Below are 21,578 nucleotides of genomic sequence, written 5' to 3'. Positions count from 1 at the left end.
CTTGAGTTCAATCCGTTCGTTCTGTAAAATCCGTTCCACCGCTTCCGGGCTCATTCGGCGCCGTTCCACGTTTTTGCGGAATCTCCGTGGCGGATTTGTGGTTTCGCTCGGCTTCTCTCGAGTTCCACTTCGTCTGCGGGCCTTTGCGAGCGCTTTTGTGTCTTGTGTTGTCGGGCAGAAAAGACTCGCAACCAGTCAACCCGGGTCATCGTGGGACTTGCTCGGATAACCGCATTTTCCCCCGCCACCGCCCCGGCCAGTCGTGTTTTTTTTTTTTAATTGTATTGTTGTTATTGTTATTATTTGCTATTGATTTATTTTGTATCCAACAATGTCGCTGGTGTGCGAGTCTGGCTTTTCGAGCGAGGAGGTGTTAAACAGCCGCTTCCCTCTCCACCGGGCGTGCAGGGATGGAGATGTCGGCTCCTTGTGCTCCTTTCTTCAGACCGCCGCCAATCCGGCTGACCTCACGGTGGAGGACACATTTTACGGATGGACGCCTATACACTGGGCAGCTCATTTCGGAAAGGTAGGTCCATTTCCAGTTATGTTTTTATTCGCCCCCCCCCCTCCCATTTTTTTTTTCATTTTTTTTGTTTTAGAACGAGCGCGACGGCTCGGCCATTTCCTGATGTTAGCCTCGTCTGCTAGCTTAATGAACCGCCATAGTTGACTGTTAGCATACAATAGCGTAGATGGAGCGTGTTTTTTTGGTCGTTTTTTCGTCACTGGTTACATTAATTAATTGGAGCGAGGCCTACATCGTCTCTAGATAGAAAATAACTCCTCAGCCTCTCAATAACACTGGTCTAACTTTAACACTATATCTTCATTACCGCTCCTTTTAATAATTACGAGTTAAAAGTCTGTGTCGAGGTAAAAAATGAACCCATGAAGTTTACGCCGTTCATCATGTCCACGAAAACGTTCTATAATTAAACTACTTTAATTTAAAGCAAACGACCACTTTTTGGCCTCCACAACCATTTTACAATATTCAGAAAGATGTTTCCAAAAAATTTCAAACTCATGCGCTTTGAGATCCCTTTTTAAAATATCACTTAAATCAGGGATTTCCAACCTTTGTAGAGCCAAGGCACATATTTTATAATTGAAAAATCCCACACCAACAAAAGTAAATAGCACCAAAAATGGAGAGATTAATTATTGTATGTACTTCCTGCCATCTAATAGAAGATAATTTTTTTTGTTCTGTCTGTCATTGTGCCTCACTGGCATAAATAGATGAATGAAGACACATTATTTCTTAAAAAATAATTTTTTTTTTAGCAATTACATAAACTTTGATAACTTCCAGCGCTCACGCCACACTGTTTGGGAATCACTGACTTAAATGGTCACAATTGCTCAAATAACATCAAAGTTATGACCATTTAAAGATTGGGAATATGAGCTAATTATGGTATTGGTAAAACAATAGATAGCAAAAAGTTGTGCACCTTCCCGGTTAAATAAGATCTTAAAAATGTCATAACTTTTTTGTTTCTCAGCGGATTTTCATGAAATTTCAGTGATGACAGCTTGCCCAAGTTGTCATTATAATTGTATCTAATTGCATAGATCATAATTGTATGTAATTGCATACAAAGCAACAAATCCGTCAGTTTTACCGATTTTGCAATGCGACCAACATCTTTGCGAGCGTTAAAATTAACAGTGCAAGCGGTTGTATCACCTTCATATTTCACTTATGCATCAATAAGTACATAAATGAAGTACTTTCTAAAAAAATATATTCTTACTGACAGGTTTCTATTGAGGATTTAAACAGAGAAAAGTACTAATACTTAAAAAAAAAATACAAAATGGAGGTTGTCGACAGAAACGTGGACTACGTTTTCATCTTCTGTGTGTTTTAGTGCAATAATTAACAAGCTTTGCACACCCAAAGTAGTGACGCACATCGTACTGCAGATAGTTTCTCATCCAAGCACGGGCAGCTCCATCGCTCAGTGCAATAAACGGCCGGGTTGTCGCGCACCTACTAAATGGCTGTGGCGTCGCGCCCCCAAAAGTGTGATACCGTTCGCAGTTGGGGCGTTCTTCACACTTAGATAAACACTTGTATGTTTCCACACTAACACTACTGTAGCTAAACTATGATGAATTCAAGGCTGTGAAAAGACAGGTTAATTGTTGGTTGCGAGGAAATTGAAGGCGTGGCAAAAAATAGATAGCGCCCGACATGCAAAGTAACGACATTTGACTGCCCCAACCAGCTTTTTCTATTTTTTTTTTTTTTTAAATCATCTGTCACATTTAAAATGACCGAATTATGCCTTTTTTTTCTTCCCAGCTGGAGTGCGTGATGCATCTGGTCCAAGTGGGCTGCGGCGTCAACATTGTGACCTCCAAGTTTGCCCAGACGCCCACTCACATTTCGGCGTTTGGAGGACATCCCCAGTGCTTGTTGTGGCTCCTGCAAGCCGGCGCAGACATTAATAGACAGGTGCGACAGCGGATGAGTGTGTTGACTTGACACCAGGGAGATACAGTGATGAAAAGTGGAAAAAAAATCACCTGACCTGATTAATTAAAGTGTTCGAAAAGCATTGTTGCCACAACAAGGAACCCAATTGAACACAGTGCTGGTCTTTCTGCACCAGCGAAACAAGGAGAGGAAATCCCAAGGCATTTAGTTACCGTAGTTAATCTTATAGCCATTGGGGATTTTTACAAGGGGTCTTTGTTTTACCATGGAAATTTGCTTGTACAATTTTTTTTAATGTATTTTGAAAACAACAACAACAAAACTAACATATTTCATTTGATCTTTTAGGTAAGGCAACTCAACCCAGACTGTCATTGGCATTGCCCACCAGTCTTATTTATTATCAAGATATTATTAGGAATTCAACAAGTGAGGGTCTGTTTGCAAATATTTTGGGGCAAGAACTCTTTATTGCTATTGTGACAGTAGATAAAATACTTTGGCAATGGCGCTATTAGGCAAATGACCTAACTGAAAGAGGAGCGCTTGTTGAAACGGAGTGTCCTTGGCAGCAACCAGCGTCAGTGTTGTTTTCATCTGCTCTAACTAGTTTGTCGCCAAAAGAAGAACACGTCAGCGATGCAACTGTGGTGTTTATTTATTTATTTATTTTTTTAATAATTTGCTGTGAGTGCTTAAAAAAAACAACATTCCTAAGTCAGTGGTAACGCATCATTTTAATGCACCTTTAAAGACGCCATCGCCACGTAAAAAAAGGCAGGAATCTGCTAAGACAAATTACAATATTGTGTATCATAAATATATCTGTAGAATTTCACTCAGCTTGGTTCAGCCACGAGCAAAACGAGCAGTGTCGCGACAGCTTGAGCTGAGGCTGATCCCATCAAGGAGGATCACTCTGATACGATGAGAAACTCTGCGTAAAGCTGTTGCCTCATCATCGCCTCATTTCTATATAATCTCCTCTCAAAATGGAATCTCATTGTATTGCGTTTTTTTTTTTTTTTATAGTTTTATGGCATCTTTGTTGTCTTTTCATGGATGTCCTCGGATGCCGGGATTATTATTATTTTTTTGCGCCGTTGCACTACTTGGAGAAATCGGATTAGTGGGTCACAATGACGTAATGCGCTGACGTCATCGTGACTCAGTGTCTGCAAGACTTTGTTTTGAATAACTGGGCATTTTCTGGTTTTGCATGGTAACAAGACATTTTAAAGCGGAGGATTTTTCTCATTTGCCGTCTGCTAAACAGTTGTACCAGACTGCCGGCAGCCAGCATAGCCTGGTATTTGATTATGACTCATTCAGGGTGTATGCGTGTGTGTGTGTGTATTTTTCCGCTTCGCTTGCTCTCTCTTGCAACTGCTTCTTTAATAATAATTTGCTACAGAAGGGCGGCGTTGAAGTCTGGGTGAAAAGTTCATCTATCGCCTGCAGACTTGCACCCTGTTCTCATTTGTCTGACTCACACATTGGAGATGGAAAATGGATAAGACAGTCAAGTTTATTTGTATAGCGCTTAATTATAGAGCGTCTCAAAGAGCTACACGGGTCCACAGTTGCCTTCATAAAATCCAAACACAAATGGAACTAATTAATCTTTTAACAACCAATACTACAACTACCGATCAATGCAGGTCAAAACTAGTAGGTATGTTAAATTATTCCTTTAAAGGCCGGCTTCTTTACTTGGGATTGTTCGCTTTTTTTAATGTGGCTACAAGTTGGTCAAGTGGGTAGTTAGTTAGGTTTGATCTCCAAAACGCGTTAGACGTACCATCATTTCCGGCCTACAGAGCGCACTTGATTATAAGCTTGACCCAGTACATTTGTAAAGGAAATACCATTTGGTACACGCAAAAGCCGCACTTGTGTAAAAGCCGCAAGTGCCCACATTGAAACCCATGTTGAAACATGAGCTATTTACAAAGAAAGATGGTACACAGTTTTCTATCTTAACATAGCAACATGGTAGAACGAACTGGACTGGTTAAAAAAAACAACAACATACCAGTAAAAAAAAAAAAAAAAAAGCAGCCGTGGAAGCTACACATTAGTAACATGGCATGACAGCATAAACTGGGCCGGTTAAAAAGAAAACACCTAAATCACTGAGACGCGGCGGTAACACAGCAGCAAAAGCATGGCGCTAACTCTAGAGCGGTGCTAACAGGGCCAGTTAAAAAAAAAAAAAAAAAACATACTGGTAAAAATCACAGAGACATGGCAGTTACACAGCAGCAACAGCCGAGCACAGCACTAACAGGCCTGGGTTAAAAAAAACATACCGGTAAAAGTCACATATATTCCACTGGCGTCACTGTTACCTTTTCTGCTTGAGTTCCCCCTTGTGGCCGTTAGAAAAAAAATCACAAATTTGCCGCAACACCGCATAAACTGCAGGGTTGAAAGCGTGTGAAAAAAGTCGTGGTTTATAGGCTGGAAATTACGGTAGTTGTTTAAAAGGCATTTATGCCGGCAAACGGTAACACTTGTTCAAATCATCGGATATGTTTCCAAAGTTGTTTAATAACACAAAATAAAACTAAAAGAAAGTAATGTTTAAAAAAAAAAGTTAAAACTAGTCAAAAAGTGGAGTTATCAAACAGTGCAGATAGTGTATTTCACATTTGACAGAGAAAATGTCGAGTCTCTCGGTCTTGTTCTATCTCCTCCAAACATGTGTTTCTATGTTTAACTGCAAGCCGCTCTTGTTATCTCTCAGGACTATGTGGGCGAGACGCCCATCCACAAGGCTGCACGTGCGGGCAGTCTGGAGTGCATCAACGCTCTCTTGGTGCAGGGAGCAAAAGCTGAGTAAGTCCTGTGGTCAATGTTGTGATCTCGCCTCTTTTTCTTTCTTTCCCCTCCCTTCTTTTCTTCTTCTCCGACTCTGGACATGACAACTTTGCAGGGGCTCGCCACCAAAACCTGAATATGATCACTGTTGACATTTCCAGGGTAAAAGCAAAGGTTTGAATGTTTCAATAAACTAGAGGCGTACTACGACAAAAAAAAAAAAAAAAAAAAAAGTAGTGATCCCGTCTTGAGGCTCCATTCACAGTAAATGCTACAGTTTTTTCTTTTATTGAATCAAAAAAAAAAGAGCATGGGATGATTGTCAAGGAACAAGCACATTGCCACAAATGGAGAAAACTATCTTTAAAAACAAAAAGAAAGCATGAGTGAGATAGGATATTTGTAGAGGTTGCTTGCAATGATTGACCAACCCCGTTCGCGGATTTAAGTCATATTTCTGTGATGGAGACTTGCCGCGCTTTACTTTCCATCATGTATCATTTTTAAAGTACAATAATTTCCGGCATACAGAGCGCACCTGGTTATAAGCCTCACCTAGTACATTTGGAAAGGAAATATCTTTTGGTACATACATAAGCCGCAGGGACCTGTGTAAAAGCAAAGAAAGACTGTACACAGAAAGAGTTTTCGAAGTTTTAATACCTTAGCTTAGCTTAACATAGCTACAACACGGTAGCACGAACAGGGCTGGTTAAAAAAAATAAAAAATACCAGTGGGGAAAAGAAAAACAGCTACGGCAGCTACACAATAACAACATAGTAGCACAGCACTGACAGAGCCATTCAAAAAAAAAAAAAACATACCTATATCACTGACACGCGGCAGTAATACAGCCGAAACACGTAGCGTGGCACTCATATGGTCGGTTTAAAAAAAAAAAAAACATACGTGTAAAAATCACTAAGATGCGACAGCAACACGCTAGCACAACGCTAAATTGGCCGGTAAAAAACAACAGCATACCAGTAACAATCACTTCCTCGGCACATATATTCCACCGGTCTCACTCTTACCTTTTCCACTCGAGTGGCCGGTAGAAAAAAAAAATGCACAAATTAGCCGTATCACCGCATAAGCCGCAGGGTTGAAAGCGTGTAGGGAAAAAAGTCGCGTCTTATAGGCCGGAAATTACGGTATCTTAAAAAAAAAAAAAAGTGTAGATATTCGTATAGGTTGTTTGCAATGATTGACCAACCTCGCTTGCGGGATGAACTCATATTTCTGTGATCATATATCATTTTTAAAGTCGGCTTTTATTTTAATTTTTGTAAAACTTTACAGGCAATGCTTGAAGTAACATCTAAATCCATGTGCAAGTGTAAAAATAAGTTCATTATTGTTATTGCATGTTAAAACACTCTTTAAACATGAATTTAATTTGAACGATGAGTGAGGGAATAATAAAAGTTGACGTAATATGAAACGTCACACCTCTGAGTAGCGAGTTAGTCTTCGGTCGCGCAAATTTAAAGGCATATTTTTCCGACAAATATTGCCACTTCTAACTTGATAGTATTATTTATATAAACTTTGATTGCGAAATGCTCAATTTGGTGGTGCGCCCTTGAAAAGCTTTTATTTTATTCATCTTTGAAATTGTTGTTTATCATTGTGACAATTCTCATCAAGTTGACCCTTGTGCGTACAACGAGATTAAATATTGACGACCGTTTCTTTTTCTTTCTTTTTTTTTTTTATGCCCTCAATTGACCCTGTATGATCTGAGCTAGTTATAAATAAAAGTTGATCATTAACTGATTCTAACAGCTTTGAGCTCAAGTAGCATCTTTTTTTTTTTTTTGGGGTCATCTATAATGTCTGGAACACAAGGACAACTTGATGAAAATGTTGATAAACTGTTATTCACTTTGTAGGCCATGTTGCATGATATTTGTTATATCTAGAGTGTGTTTTTAATTAGTGTTTGTTTTGGTTTGTCTTACATACAGTTTTATCTAGATGACCAAATGCACATTACACTTCACTTATGAAAGTTTTTTTTTTTTTTTCACGACCTAAGTTGCATTGCATCGTATGGAACTGCATCAACAATATATTCGTGTTTGGGGAAAAAAAAAACAAAAGTATATATATTAAAACATTAAGGAGCAAGGTGACTAATATAAACATAAACCACCAATTTACTGTGACCTTAAGATTTGAGTACCTTGGGTCATAAATTTTTCCTAAACCTGAATATAATCATATAAATCATAACTAGTTGGTCTTCTATTTGTCTTCGTGTTGTTATTATTATGGCAGATAATCGCAATTTTATTTTAATTAATTAGTAACATGTTTACTCCTGGCGCAAAGCCCATATGGGGTACTGTAAAGATATAAAAGAAATATTGAAACATCACCAGAATGGACGTTTATCGTCGGGGCCCACAGAGGGAATTTTAAAATAAAAAATGCTAAAATATAAAATAGATCATGAGACATTTAATTATCACATTATTATTATTACTTTCTGATGTCATTGTTTGCATTTAAAAAAAAATGACTGCAAATGGTAAACGTCGTTAGGGCCCAGAAAGGGAATTTTAAAATAAAAATGCTAAAATATAAAATAGATCATGTGACACCAAATAGTCACATTATTATTACCTCAAGATGTCATGGTTTGCATTAAAAAAAAAAAAAAAAAATTTTGACTGCATATGGTAAACATGGAAGAGTATATTTTCAGGTTAACCATATTTTATGTAATGTAACTCTCCATTGTTTTTATGAAGTATTCATGTCAGTGCAGTACAGACTGAAATTAGCAATCTCGTACTATATAGTTCCACTTTATTCATTCCCTAATTTATATTTGTTATGCAGTTTCATACTTTGCATCGTGCTGTTTGGCTAATTGTTCTTGCGCCTTTTGAGAGAGGTGAGAGCCAAAGCTTCCAGGGAGCTCAGATGTGTGGATTTTTCCAATTTTTCAAATTATTTTCATTTATTAATTACATTTAAAAACACATTTTCACTAACAATGTAAGCAAAAATATTTTGAATATTCTGCATTGGACTTGACCAAGAAGCATTTCATTTATTGGTGTTGAGATATTTTGTAATCAGAATCTGTTATGACAAAGAGAATAATTCTTAGTTTAGTTGATAGAACAGCTAATAAAACATTGTAACACATGATAACAAAAAAAAATATATATATATATGCTGTTCATATTTCAACTAAGCATTTTAAACTGCATTAAGATACTTTTCGTGGCACATGTAAGACCCCTGGTGGTTTTGGCTTCACTCCATTTCTTGTGATGTGCATTTGGTTATTACCTGATGAGTAAATGTTTAAGTGATGACAATGTTATTTTTCCCTCTTATAGATCACAGATTTTTGTCCTTACTCTCTGTTATTATAAAGTTTATGATTTGAAGTAGTGGGAAAGTTATTTGGGAACATTTAAGAGGGGAAACTAAGTTAGGTGGGAAGGAGGCTCATGACAAACCCATTGAAGTCTTAATTTCACACTCAAAAGTAGCAATTCTTAGATACAAAAAATGTATTAGATACACCGAAACACAGGGAAAATAATAGAACAGTATCTTAAATTAGACACTAGACAAGCAAAACTTGTATTTGCAAGTAATTCCATCTACTTTGTATCCAAAGTAAATGTTTTGCAACAGTAAACAATAGCGTCAGTTAAAAAATCACGTCAGAAAACATGTCACTTTACCAAATGCAGAAAAAAATGGACATACCATTATAGATATATTGAATATTACAAACAAAATGTAAATACACCGTTAAAAGGAGACCCCTTTTTGTATTTCACTCAAAATACGGAACCACATCATTTATAGTCTTCTTGTAATGAGCGTCAGACCAACTCAAGTGTTGCTTTGCCTGTCAATCCTGCACTACCAAATGCTTCCTCTTGAATCCACGGGAACACGACACAAAGGCACAAAGAACTGGACCGAAATGGAAAAAGAAGACATTTGCTCCGTGGAAGTTGTGAAGATCTTGAGCTTAGTCGCCACACTCAACCTGAACCCGAAGAGCCTCTTTCTGGACAAAGAGGCCAAATATGCCTTCAGCGGAGACAGAAATTCTTACACTTGCAACGACTTTGTTGCGTTTGGTTGGAATTTAATAAATTTTTAGGTCTTGTGCTGGACCTGTCCTTTTTTATCAATCATCCAAAATTTTCCACTTCAGGATCCACAGTGCTGGATTGACGAATGGATTAATCTTTTCCCTTTCCTTCTTGGCATCATAACTGTTCACAAAAAAAAATGGACCCCAGGATTTCTTTCACTTCCCCCTCCATGTTCACATACTTAAAATATCAATTTGTTGATCATTGCATTTAAACTAAAGGACACAACGGTTATTAATTTCATACTACAAACAGGAATGGGTGGAGGGGGAAGACAGACCCATTTTTTCCCCCTAACTTTAAACTCCTGTTATATTTCTATCGAAAAAATCCTCAATGGGGATAATGAAAGAATAATAAAAGAATCAATTTTTAAAATTTTCTAATATAGTCTAACCTAATTGAAACATTTCCAAGTATTGACGAATGGTAAATTTGACAATACTCATGATTCCCCCTGTCGCCAAAGAGACTAATATTCACATTATCAATGTTAGTTAAATTTGTCATGAGCCTCGGGAAGTTGAAAAGTAGCCGTTAGCAAGCTAGCAGGAAGCCGAATGCCGTGAGTGGAGAGCGCAGACACAGAATATTAGAACATCTGAGCAGTTAGGAGGTGTTAGCGTTGCTTAGCACCATGTACTCACCTATTAACTGTGTAATGGTAACAATCATCCTGTGCCATGGTTATTTATTCACTGTTATGTTACTGTGTCAAATATTTTAACGTCATGCCAAGAAATGTCTTCATTGTGTAATGTCACTTTTAACCTGATACAATATCTTGTAATCATTTGTCACATTTTCCTTCCTGAAAGTGACAATAAGTGACAAGAACGAGAAAACAAAGTTTGCTCACCTGCTAAAACAGAACCGTACGTCTTAATTGTTTTGCAGCCATTGAGTTGGAAATGACTTGGTTTTTTCAAGTAATCCTAGAAAGGGGGAGAATAGACACTGCTGAGTCTGCCCCGTTCCCTGGGATAGCCGCACTGTTGTGGCATTGAGTGTTCTCACTATCGCTTCCTATCTACACACTGGCAAACTGTTGAGGTATTTCTTGCGGTGATTGGTTTTGATGCTAGGTTTTGATGTCAATGAATCACAACTGAAATTTTTTTTAGACCTGCATGCTTTGCTTATTATCCATGACTGTTCTTGTATCTAGTTTTTGTCTTTATTTTTTTTTTTAGCTTTTTTCTTTTTTTTTTTTTTTTTTTTTATTATTTGTATTCAATGTTTACTTTTGCCAACTAACCATTAGGAGCCCTTTATACGGACAGGGTTAATCACGTGAGTCCCATGTCAAAGCACTAGCATGACTATGTAGGTTGCCTCTGGGAGGTTAGACGATTAGATAGCGAAGACACGTACAGTATGTACCTAGGACTGAAAAGCAAAGCATACCAGGCAATTTGAACAGAATTAACGCTTCCTTTTTTTTTTTAAAAAAAAAAACCTCAAACTAAACAGATGAAAGATGTCACGTCTCGCTCAAGGAATCCTGTACTTGCCTTTTTGTCCCCATAAAACCTTTTAAATCAACTTTTGATAAATTTGTACCCAAAAGCACCCAAACTTTCAGGCATATATTACGTTTTGCGTTTGAAGATAACTGGTAAAATGTAAAATTTGATTCCAGTCTAAGTCAGGGTAGTACTTTATTGTACATCTATTGCACATAAACCGATGTGCACCATAACTGATGAAAAATAAGACATCAAGCAAACGCCTTTTGAAAGGAACTTCATGTTTGATGATCCAAGTAGCAATCAAAGATCAATAAAAAGTAGGGAAGTTCAATACCACTTGATTTTCCTGTTGATACTTGTGGAAATATTCACTCTTGAGTACTTACTGATTCATATACAGAGTACTCATGTTTTTTATACATGCATATTTCAGTTGACACATTGGCAGATGTGTGGTGCACGTTATGATTCGCCGATGGAGGAAAAAAATAAAAAAGACGAGGACGTACTTTGTCAGGTTGTTTTTTTTTTTTTTTTTGGGTGGGCCATAATTATCGATACCTGGTACCGGCAGTCTTTCTGAGTACCCGATATCTTCAAATAGGGCCTGTATCAGCCCAATACTAATGACTGTTGTCGGTATTCACCCATTTTGAATCAAAAAGATTCACCATCGTACTCTTGACAATCACCGACCTAACAAAAAGCAGCTCCCTGTGATCTATTTTCTTAAATTTACTCATATGGAGTTTTTGACAAAACTGTAACCGTTGATATTCTACTAATGGCAGAAAGTAATGGATGGAAGTATGAATCTCATTGCTAAATCAACTGAAAGGCTCTATTCCTTATAGGGAGTGCCGGAGCAGTGCATTTCAGGTCACACTGCTGGTATTCAGAGCCGAAGCCTAACCTTAGTTGGGAATGAGTAAAGATATGAAATGATGTTAAAAATTCTAGCAATGCACATAATAGCGCCCATCTGTCCAGTTACTCTTTTTAAGAGCCAAATGATAGTTGATTTAATTATCCATACAATGGTTATCTGGGGCTTTACATCATCTGCATCTTCCTTTTTATTTAAAATAAACTATTAGCATTTCAAATAGGAATTGTATTCCTTGGTGAGACAAGTACATTTCCATGCCGAAGTTTAGGACAAATGATTTGACTTGATTACTGTTGTTGGAAGCGTTAATTTGAAATGGGGAGTGGGTAATGTGCAACAAGTTATTGTGTGATTTTTAATTTTGTTGTTTTGACACTGTTAAATTCGTTAACGTACACTACTTCTCTAAAGGTTTTTTTTTTTATGATACAATGAGTCGATTGAAACGGCCGCAAGTTGTCACATTGTGGAAGTCGATGCCACTTGCTTACAGTAAAACTACAGGTAACCGCTTGATTTAAAAAAACAAAAAACAAAAAACATGCGTATCGGTACTCTAGCACAAGCGAAATCAAAGGCCTTTTAGAATTTGATCTAAGGTGATATAATTTGTACATGAAATGGCACATTGTTCGTGGTTTCTTTCTCATAGAGCCACATCCTGGCTCTTTTCCAGAAGCTCTATTTGGTTAACAAAGACCTTTCTGTTGGCGCTGAGAACACATCACGCTCTGTGATGACATTCGCACGGAACAAGTGCAGTATTGTTTTGCAAACGGAAAATTCCGTTCATTAATCCAGCAGAGATCCATCTCTTCGCTGGAATATTAAGGGCGAAATCTCTTTCCGCAACAACTATATTCCATTGGCGCTGTGTAGTTTTGGAATAACGCCGAATAATGGTTTTTACTGTTGAGTGGCATCGATTCTGCAAAAGACACTGATCCAGTCCCAGCGCTGTCTGCTTGATCTTTTCTGGCACTATGAAAGTCTGCTGCAAAGAGGCGCGATTAACACAAGTGTGAAGAATGCGCACACAACCACAGATACACACGCTTCCATTCTTCCGCTCAGTCGTCAAACAAGACGGAAGACTTTGACCTTGAAAGTCCAAATGTACTCAAGACTTGACGAAGACGCTTGAATTTTTCAGTTCCTTCAAATGGAGTCACCCTGGAATGTATATCTTTTGATGCTTGCCTCGTCCTTTCGAGTCTTGGATTTTTCAGGAATCAATTCTGGAATCCCAACTTCTCGGCTTTGGCCACATCATTGTCATTTGTGGCAAATATCATTGGCTTGGGTATGTTTTATTAAATTCCCGCGCTCGCTCTTCTGGTCCACTGCATACTTGAATCCCCGTATAACTCGTTTGGATTTGGAAGTGATCTTGGTCCTACTCCATGTTTCCTCATCTTGCGTTTCGAGAACGTTGGACACCAAATACCGGATCATGTGACGCTGGATCATCCGTTCTCATGTTGGATCAGTTCAGGTGGATGAAAATGCATCGCTTCCATTGTTTTAATCCCGTCTCTTGGCCAGCAGACTTGTCTTCTAAATATTTGGATCCGTTCAATTCATTCAAAAGATGATGCAAACGATCCAAAAAGGATCCATCATCATCTGTCGTGATGATGACAAAGGCAAATTTATTTCATCGTTGTACGTGTCTGTATGTGAGTGTGTTTGCTTGATAAGTCTGTCACTGTGTGTGTGTGTGTGTGTGTGTGGGTCATGTTTTCTTTTTATTTGTGTTCAAGCAAAGATGCAGCGAATCCCTCTGACACTCAACTTTTCCCATTGTGCAGTGTGAGGAATGCCAGCGGGCTGACCGCCGCCGACCTGGCCCATGCGCAGGGCTTCCAGGAGTGCGCCGAGCTGCTCTCCAATGCCCAGAACTTCCAACAAAACATGGCTCAGTTCCATAACGGAGACTTTCTCAATGGCACCAGCCAGAACGGGGGCCACACTCCCTCCACTACGCAGGGCCGTAGCTTCTTCAAGGGCGTACCCAACAGAAAGAGGTCATCCGATGACCAGGAAGTCAACCCGGTGAAGAAGGCCAGATCTCACGGTGAGTCATTTTTGTGCCACAATTTGGTGACCGTGGCAGCGTGGGGGCGACCAGTTCAGGGTGTAGTCTGCCTTTTGGCCCAAATTAGCTGGGATTGGCGCCACCACTCCTGATCCCCATTTACATCAGATTAAGGAAGCACAATGCTGAATGAAAACAGTTGTCTAGAACGTTAAATATGGCGTGAATATCAGTCACTGTGATTTGACAGGCGCGTATGGGCCCGCACACCATCGCACTCTCAAATCTGCACAGTCGAGCACGAAAAAATCACGCGCCTAAAATTTGTTCCGAGTAGAAATATGTGGCTATTGAAAGATGACGCTTATTTTATGTAGTCTTGACCAATGTTCCCTTTAAGCTGTGCAAATGCGCACCAGTTGCACTCTCAGCGCACATGAAAACCGATCCAGCGCACAACCACAGCCTGATGTCTTTTTTAATTTTTTAGTATTATTATTTTTTCAACACGGAAGCACACGGTCTCCTTCTACTTAGTTTACCTGACACCACCCACTTCCGCTCTTAAAGGGGTAGACTCATAATTACAAACAGAACACACACCCGCCACTTTATATCTGCAGGCATGACCGACTGCACCAGTACATTTTTCAAATGTGAGTGACTGGAATATGGTAGATAAGTTTCTTTGACCATTTATATTAACACATTTTTTTATGTTGACCGACAATGAGTGAACAAGTCAGTCCAGGATAAGCTAAATTTGATCTTGACTTGGATCTGTTTTCGCCGCATAATTTAGTTATTTTCTTCTATGTTGTCACTGCTCACTGTTGATATTTGGAGGTTTGTGTGCTGTTTACAGTTCTGCACTTGCACAAATGTTAGTGCAGAATTTTAGTTGCTCGAAAATAAAATTTTTGAGACATGATCAGTGAATCCGCAGCCAGTTGTACTTTTTCCAAGTCTTGTCGCACCTCTTGAAGTAGTGGTACACTGAGGAACGATAAGAAATGACTACTCCGGACTAACCAGCAGAGGTTACCGTTGATTCAGGTTCAACTACCTCTAGCCTGTACAGATTGCTGTGCGAGAAATGATTATTCAACAAAATGACCAATTTTCCACGGATGAATGGTTGGAAAAAAAACAATCCTTGCGATACAAATTTGAGCAAATTGAATGAAATCCTACACAAGAGGAAGTTATAATGAGAGCTGTTGATGTTATTTTAACCCTTATTTAACTAAAGCTCACTGAATAGGCTATCATGGAAAGGGGGGGGGGGGGTAAAAAGTCTTTTGACTGCATACCTTTATATATATATATATATATTTTTTTTTTTTTTTTTTTCAATCAGGTGTGGAGATGCTGCTGGAAATGCAGAATGGTAACGGGCCAATTATTGGAGAGTCCCCAATGGAAAGCATGGAGATGGAGTCTTCTGTGAGCTCAGGTGGGCCGGGACCCTTTGCGTTGGGGCCAAACGGGGCGGTGCCGGGGACCACGGATCAGTGGGAGGACCAGGGGGGACAGCCCACGTCCAGCTCACCAAGTAAAGAGCTGGAGGTCTTCAATGTGGCATCCATGCAGACGCCTTGTCGCTGCACTAACTCTTATGCTTATTTGTAGAGAGGTCGTGTGTGTGTGTGTGTGTGTGTGTGTGTGTGTGTGGCGGCGCACTCAAAAACTGTATTTCGCATCGGTGTTGTGTATATATTTTGCTATTATCAAGCTATGGTTTAATTGTTGGCGTCTTATATGCAAAAAGAAAATATTAAAAAGGGGTGCAGCACTGTGCGTAAGCTTTTCTACTCTCTTATGTACTGAATTCAAAATATTTAAGTCCTTTCTCCAGTTATACTAATGGATTTACTATATTAAAAAAAAAAACTCATTTTACACAATTTTGTAGGACATTTCCAGATAACAGAATTATTTGTTTTTCTAGTTGGTTGAAGAGTGTAAACAGAGTACTGTCCTTTGGTTATTAGTCTTAAATACAATTTGTTGTATGCTTTTTTTTTTTTTTTGTGGCGACAGCTTACATCTGTTGGGAAATGTGCAGTTTGTTTTCAAAGGAAACTTTTTATTTTTTTATTTTTTAATAGCCATGAGATGTAATCTGAATTGGGTCATATCATGCCCTACTCCCTCCTTTCTTCCCTTTGCTGAATCTGCTGAAGAACATTTCTTGTCGCTTTGTCGTTCATGAAGTTCCGAGAGCACCGAGGTAGTGACTGGCGCTAGTTGGTAAGAGTTCTATCGTTGAAACTGCCTCGACGCCAGGGCAAATCCAAACATGAATGTAGCTCATGGAGTTCGAAATCTTTCACAGTGCAGCTTTTCTACCGACTTTTAAAGCTTGTAAATGTAACAAATTAAGGCTTAGTACGGTGGTACCTCGAAGGTCAATGACAATCTTTCAGTTATCCCGGCGGAACTTCCTTTCCCCGTCTAAAGCAATTTTATTTATAATACTGTGTCGCAAAGTCCAAACGGTTGCCACCATGAAACCTTCAGGAACTGCGCAGGCGGCGTTTTGAGTAAAATTTTGACATCATTGATTGTTGTAGAACTTTAAACAAATGGCAAGTATGTGGCAGCTAACCGGTTTGAAACCAACATGACTGCCTACATCAGGGGTGTCAAACTCATTTCTCTCGCGGGCCACGTTGTAGTCCGGGTTTCCCTCGAAGGGCCGTTTTGCCTTTGAAACAATAAAAATGTTTAATCATCTCATCATGTTTACATAGTTTTATGAACCAGAATCTGAATCAGAAATCAAGGGTAACCTGTTTTTCAACTATTCATGTTTGGTAACACAAAAATGCTTGTAACATCTCAACTTGATTAGTTATGATATATGACGATTTGAAATGTTGGGAGAGATTTTTACAAGAATCATGGAAATTGCAACTAGATTTTGCTTCGCGGGCCACATAAAATCATGTGGTGGGCCGGATCTGGCCCCCGGGCCTGGAGTTTGACACCTGCGGTCTACATCTTGACTCATTTGTCCTGAAAAGCACAAATTAGACGGACTCGGTTACCTGACACCGGGTCGAGAATGTCCGACTCAAAATCCGTTGCTCACAAAATGTTTGCCTGTAACAGTTCCCACTGAGACTCCAATAAAATACACAGGAATGATTAATATTTCGATGCTAATTTTGTCCAAACTCCCATTTTTTTCCGGCCTTTTTTGGCATTGTTTTTCGGGGTTACCACTGTACTACATTTACTTTTTTTTTAGAATTATTTTGCTCAAGTATGATGAATGTTCACTCAGTTAGCAATGTTGCATGCCTATAATTGTTCATTAAAAAAAAAAAAAAAAAGTTAAAGGTCATTTTGTAATCAGCTGCCTAAAAAAAGTTTGCATTGGATTGTAAAGTTTTGAAAAACAACAAAAAAAAAATCTTCATTACTTGAGCTGGTAGTGGAACAAATGTGCTTGAATTGTATTTTGTTTAGTATGGGGTTATTTTTTGAGGGGGGGTGTTTGTTTATGAAAGGTAGTAATCAGGGTGTGTTACTGTTGAGCAGGTGTAGCTTTGTAATTAATGATGTCAAATCATTAAATGTTGATCCACTTATACACTTTTCCTGATTCTTGTTCTGATTTAGATTGCACGAGCAATTCTTAGAACACAGGTGTCAAACCAAAGGCCTGGGGGCCAGATCTGGCACGCCACATGATTTTTATGTGGCCCGCGAAGCCACGTCTAAGATCCATGATTATTGTAAAAATCTGTACAAAAATTTCACAGTCAAATATCATAAATGCGGTGGCATGGTGGCTCAGCTGGTAAAGCTGAATTGAATTTGGAAAATTACAATTCAATTTATGTTCCGTAAAAAAAAATTCTTGAAAATATTTCTTTTCCTCCATAATACTATAAATTACCCAAAATATTTTCTCCCAATATTTCTTTGTTCAATTTTTCTTGTAATATTACCTCCATACAGGGCGGCACGGTGTCTCAATTGGAAAGGGTTGACCTCACAGTTCTGAGGACCCGGGTTCAATCCCGGCCCCGCCTGTGCGGAGATTGGACGTGCCTGCGTGGGTTTCCTACGGGCACTCCAGTTTCCTCCCGCATCCCAAAAAAACGTGCAACATTAATTGGACACTAAATTGGCCCGAGGTGTGATTGTGAGTGCGGCTGTTTGCCTCTTTGTGCCCTGCGATTAGCTGGCGACCAGTTCAGGGTGTACCCCACCTCCTGCCCGTTGACGACTGGGATAGGCTCCAGCACTCTCCACGACTCTCGTGAGGATAAGCGGCAAAGAAAATGCATGGATTGATATATCATAAGTGATCAAGTTGCGATATTACAAGCATTTTTGTGTTACCAAACATGAATAGTTGAAAAACACATTCGATTTGATGTCTGATTCGGAATCTGGTTCATAAATTATGATGCAACGATGAAACATTTTTATTGTTTCACAGGCAAAACAGCCCTCTGAGGGAAACCCGAACTACAAGGTGGCCCGTGAGAGAAATGAGTTTATAGAAGATTACATTTCAAAAATTCTGACCCTTCCGTCCAAGCGCCACCTCGGAAACTAGTTCACGATGTCGTCCAGCATGCACAAAACAGGTTGTGACCCATTTGCAAGCGGATCCGCGCTCGTCACTCGCGAGATCGCGTCAGCGTCTTTCACGATTTATCGTTCATACGTCAGCAAAACCCGTCGACACGTCCACGTCAGTTTTCAGAGGACTGCACTGACTGAGCTATTTCGAGAAGGTCACCTCCGGAATCAGGCCGCGTTCGCCGATGATTTATTCGCACAGGCGCTTGACTGTCTTGTCTTCTCCCCTCCCAGCGTCAGTGGGCATTTCCTCACTCGGTCGCCGTCAACAGCAGCTCCCGTCGGGGCGCGGCCCGACCCCGGGCTCCTGGGGGTCGCCCGAGATCAGCCAAGAGGAGCACCAGAAGTCGGTTAAAGCGGAGCAGTTGTATGACCACACCTTCTTCAGCACGGTGCTCCTCTACCATGGAGCCTAAAGTTAGTTCTTCACTCGCCTTAAAAGCCATTGAGCGGCGGTCTGCTAGTTCAAATACTGTCGTTCCCTGTTGTAAAGGGGAAGCCCGGTGTGGCTGTTTGTTTGTTTTTGGTATGCGTTTGAAGAACTGTTTCCTAGTTTGAGTCGCTAACGTGTTTGTAACCTCATCTTCCCTAATAAGCATCTTTATTAAAGCACTGCCAATGTCAACGATTGTTTTGTTTTGAATGGAAAAAAGTATTGGAGGGCACCCCGAAAAGGAAAACAAGTTACGGTAGTTCCCGGCCTAGAGAGCGCATCCGGTTATAAGCCTCACCCAGGACATTCGGAAAGGAAATAACATTTGGTACGTGCATACGCCGCAGCTGTGTTAAAAGCAGCAAGTGCCCACATTGAAACACGAGATATCTACAAAGAAAGACGGTAGTGCCGCCGTGCTAGCGTTGTATTTAAAAAACATACGGGTAAAAATCACTGCAGTGACACGCTAGCGCACCGCTAACAGGGGCGGACCAGTAAAAGTCACTTCCTCGGCACATATATTCCACCGGTCTCACTCTTACCTTTTCCGCTCGAGTGCCTCTTTACGGCCGTTACAAAAAAAAAAGCAAAAATTAGCCGCATAAACCGCAGGGTTGAAAGCATTTGAAAAATCACGGTTTATAAGAGGGAAATTAAGGTACTATATAATTTAATCCGACTGGCAGAAACATAGAGACTTTAAGGTTAATACCGCTGTGCTAACACGCTAGCACTGCGCTAACAGGGCTGGTTGATTAAAAAAAAAGAAACATACCGGTGAAAATCATGCCAGTAACACGCTAGCGCAGCGCTAACAGGGCCGGACCGGTAAAAGTCACTTCCTCGGCACATATATTGCACCGGTGTCACTCTTACCTTTTCCGCTCGAGTGCCCCTTTACGGCCGTTACAAAACAAAAAAGCAAAAATTAGCCGCATAAACCGCAGGGTTGAAAGCATTTGAAAAATCACGGTTTATAAGAGGGAAATTAAGGTACTATATAATTTAATCCGACTGTCAGAAACAGAGACTTTAAGGCTAATGGCGCTGTGCTAACACGCTAGCACTGCGCTAACAGGGCTGGTTGATTAAAAAAAAAAAAAAAAAACATACCGGTGAAAATCATGGCAGTAACCTGGTAGCGCAGCGCTAACAGGGCCGGACCGGTAAAAGTCACTTCCTCGGCACATATATTGCACCGGTGTCACTCTTACCTTTTCCGCTCGAGTGCCCCTTTACGGCCGTTACAAAACAAAAAAGCAAAAATTAGCCGCATAAACCGCAGGGTTGAAAGCATTTGAAAAATCACGGCTTATAAGAGGGAAATTAAGGTACTATATAATTTAATCCGACTGTCAGAAACAGAGACTTTAAGGCTAATGGCGCTGTGCTAACACGCTAGCACTGCGCTAACAGGGCTGGTTGATTTAAAAAAAAAAAAATACCGGTGAAAATCATGGCAGTAACATGGTAGCGCAGCGCTAACAGGGCCGGACCGGTAAAAGTCACTTCCTCGGCACATATATTCCACCGGTCTCACTCTTATCTTTTCCGCTCGAGTGCCCCCTTGCGGCCGTTAGAAAAAATGCACAAATTAGCCACAACACCGCATAAACCGCAGGTTTGAAAGCGTGTGGAAAAAAGTCGCGGCTTATTGCCCGGGAATTATGGTATTTGGGCAGTATTGGAACAACAAAGCTGTGAACATTTTGAGGAAAATAATTTCACATGAATTACAAATGTACAAAAATCATAGTTTTGCAAAATGACAATATTAGCATTTTCAAGTTGTCTCAGCATTACTGTATGACAAAACTTTTTTTCCATTTATATTTTTATTCCAACTCTGGGATATATGACTTAATTTGGACTATCTTGGAATATTCAGACAGATATTTCCAACTTTGTATGAATTGAACTTTGAAAATTACAATTTTTTTCTTCTTGAAAATTTTTCTTTTCCTCCATAATACCATCCATTGGCCAAAATCTTTTCTCTCAATATTTCTTTGTTCAATTTTTCTTGTAATATTATCTCCATACAGGGTGGCACATTGAACCAGCTGGAAAGCGATGGCCTCACAATTCTGAGATCCTGGGTTCAATCCCAGCCGCGCCTGTGTGGAGTTTGCATGTTCTCCCCATCCCTACGTGGGTTTTCTCCGGGCATTTCGGTTTCCTCCCACATCCCCAAAACACGCAACATTAATTGGACCCTCGAAATTGCCCCTAGGTGTGATTGTGATGCGACTCTTTGTCTCTATGTGCCCTGCGATTGGCTGGCGACCAGTTCAGTGTTTACCCCGCCTCCGTGTCCCTCGTGAGGATAAGCGACTAAGAAAGTGGTTGGTACATTTCTTACATACATTTCTTGAAATATTATTACATTGACAACTCTTTGGTGTTTTTGCACATAGATCAGCAATCATTGATTTTATCTGCAATTAATCACACATCATTTCCCCAATTTGGGACAAATGTCTCGCGATTATGTTACGATTATTTGCAATTGTTCGGCTCGTACGTTGGGGCTCACGAACGCCCCCCCCCCTTGCAGACTTGTGTCTTGAAATAGAGCGGATGAGCCTCACGTGTTTTGCCCCACCCGGCCTGAGCTCAGACCTGGGGGAGAAGAATCAAGTCACCTGTCAGCACAAGGCCCGACCTTCACCGTCACGGCGCTGCACAAACAAGACGTCACCGTGGCCCCGCCCTGACGGACG

The 21,578-nt window shown here is 40.0% G+C and overlaps 1 protein-coding gene across 2 annotated transcripts; it reads left to right on the top strand.

The window, feature by feature from the left end:
• Nucleotides 1-21,546, top strand: ankrd10b (ankyrin repeat domain 10b). 2 transcript variants are annotated; one of them, XM_061840829.1, is made up of 8 exons: nucleotides 1-529; nucleotides 2,318-2,470; nucleotides 5,202-5,293; nucleotides 13,588-13,853; nucleotides 15,175-15,270; nucleotides 18,654-18,836; nucleotides 20,901-21,200; nucleotides 21,413-21,546. In XM_061840829.1, the coding sequence occupies exons 1-6, from the start codon at nucleotides 332-334 to the stop codon at nucleotides 18,833-18,835; spliced, it is 987 nt and encodes a 328-aa protein (XP_061696813.1). In that variant the 5' UTR covers nucleotides 1-331; the 3' UTR covers nucleotide 18,836; nucleotides 20,901-21,200; nucleotides 21,413-21,546. The 2 variants fall into 2 exon arrangements, with proteins under 2 accessions (XP_061696813.1, XP_061696812.1); XM_061840828.1 differs by lacking the exons at nucleotides 20,901-21,200; nucleotides 21,413-21,546 and having other exon boundaries at nucleotides 3-529; nucleotides 18,654-19,044.
• The last annotated feature ends 32 nt before the right edge of the window (nucleotides 21,547-21,578 follow it).

Source organism: Syngnathoides biaculeatus, chromosome 14, assembly GCF_019802595.1.
Source record: "Syngnathoides biaculeatus isolate LvHL_M chromosome 14, ASM1980259v1, whole genome shotgun sequence".
NCBI lineage: Eukaryota > Metazoa > Chordata > Actinopteri > Syngnathiformes > Syngnathidae > Syngnathoides > Syngnathoides biaculeatus.
Note: the sequence above shows the minus strand (reverse complement) of the source record. Positions and strands in the feature narration are given on the sequence as shown.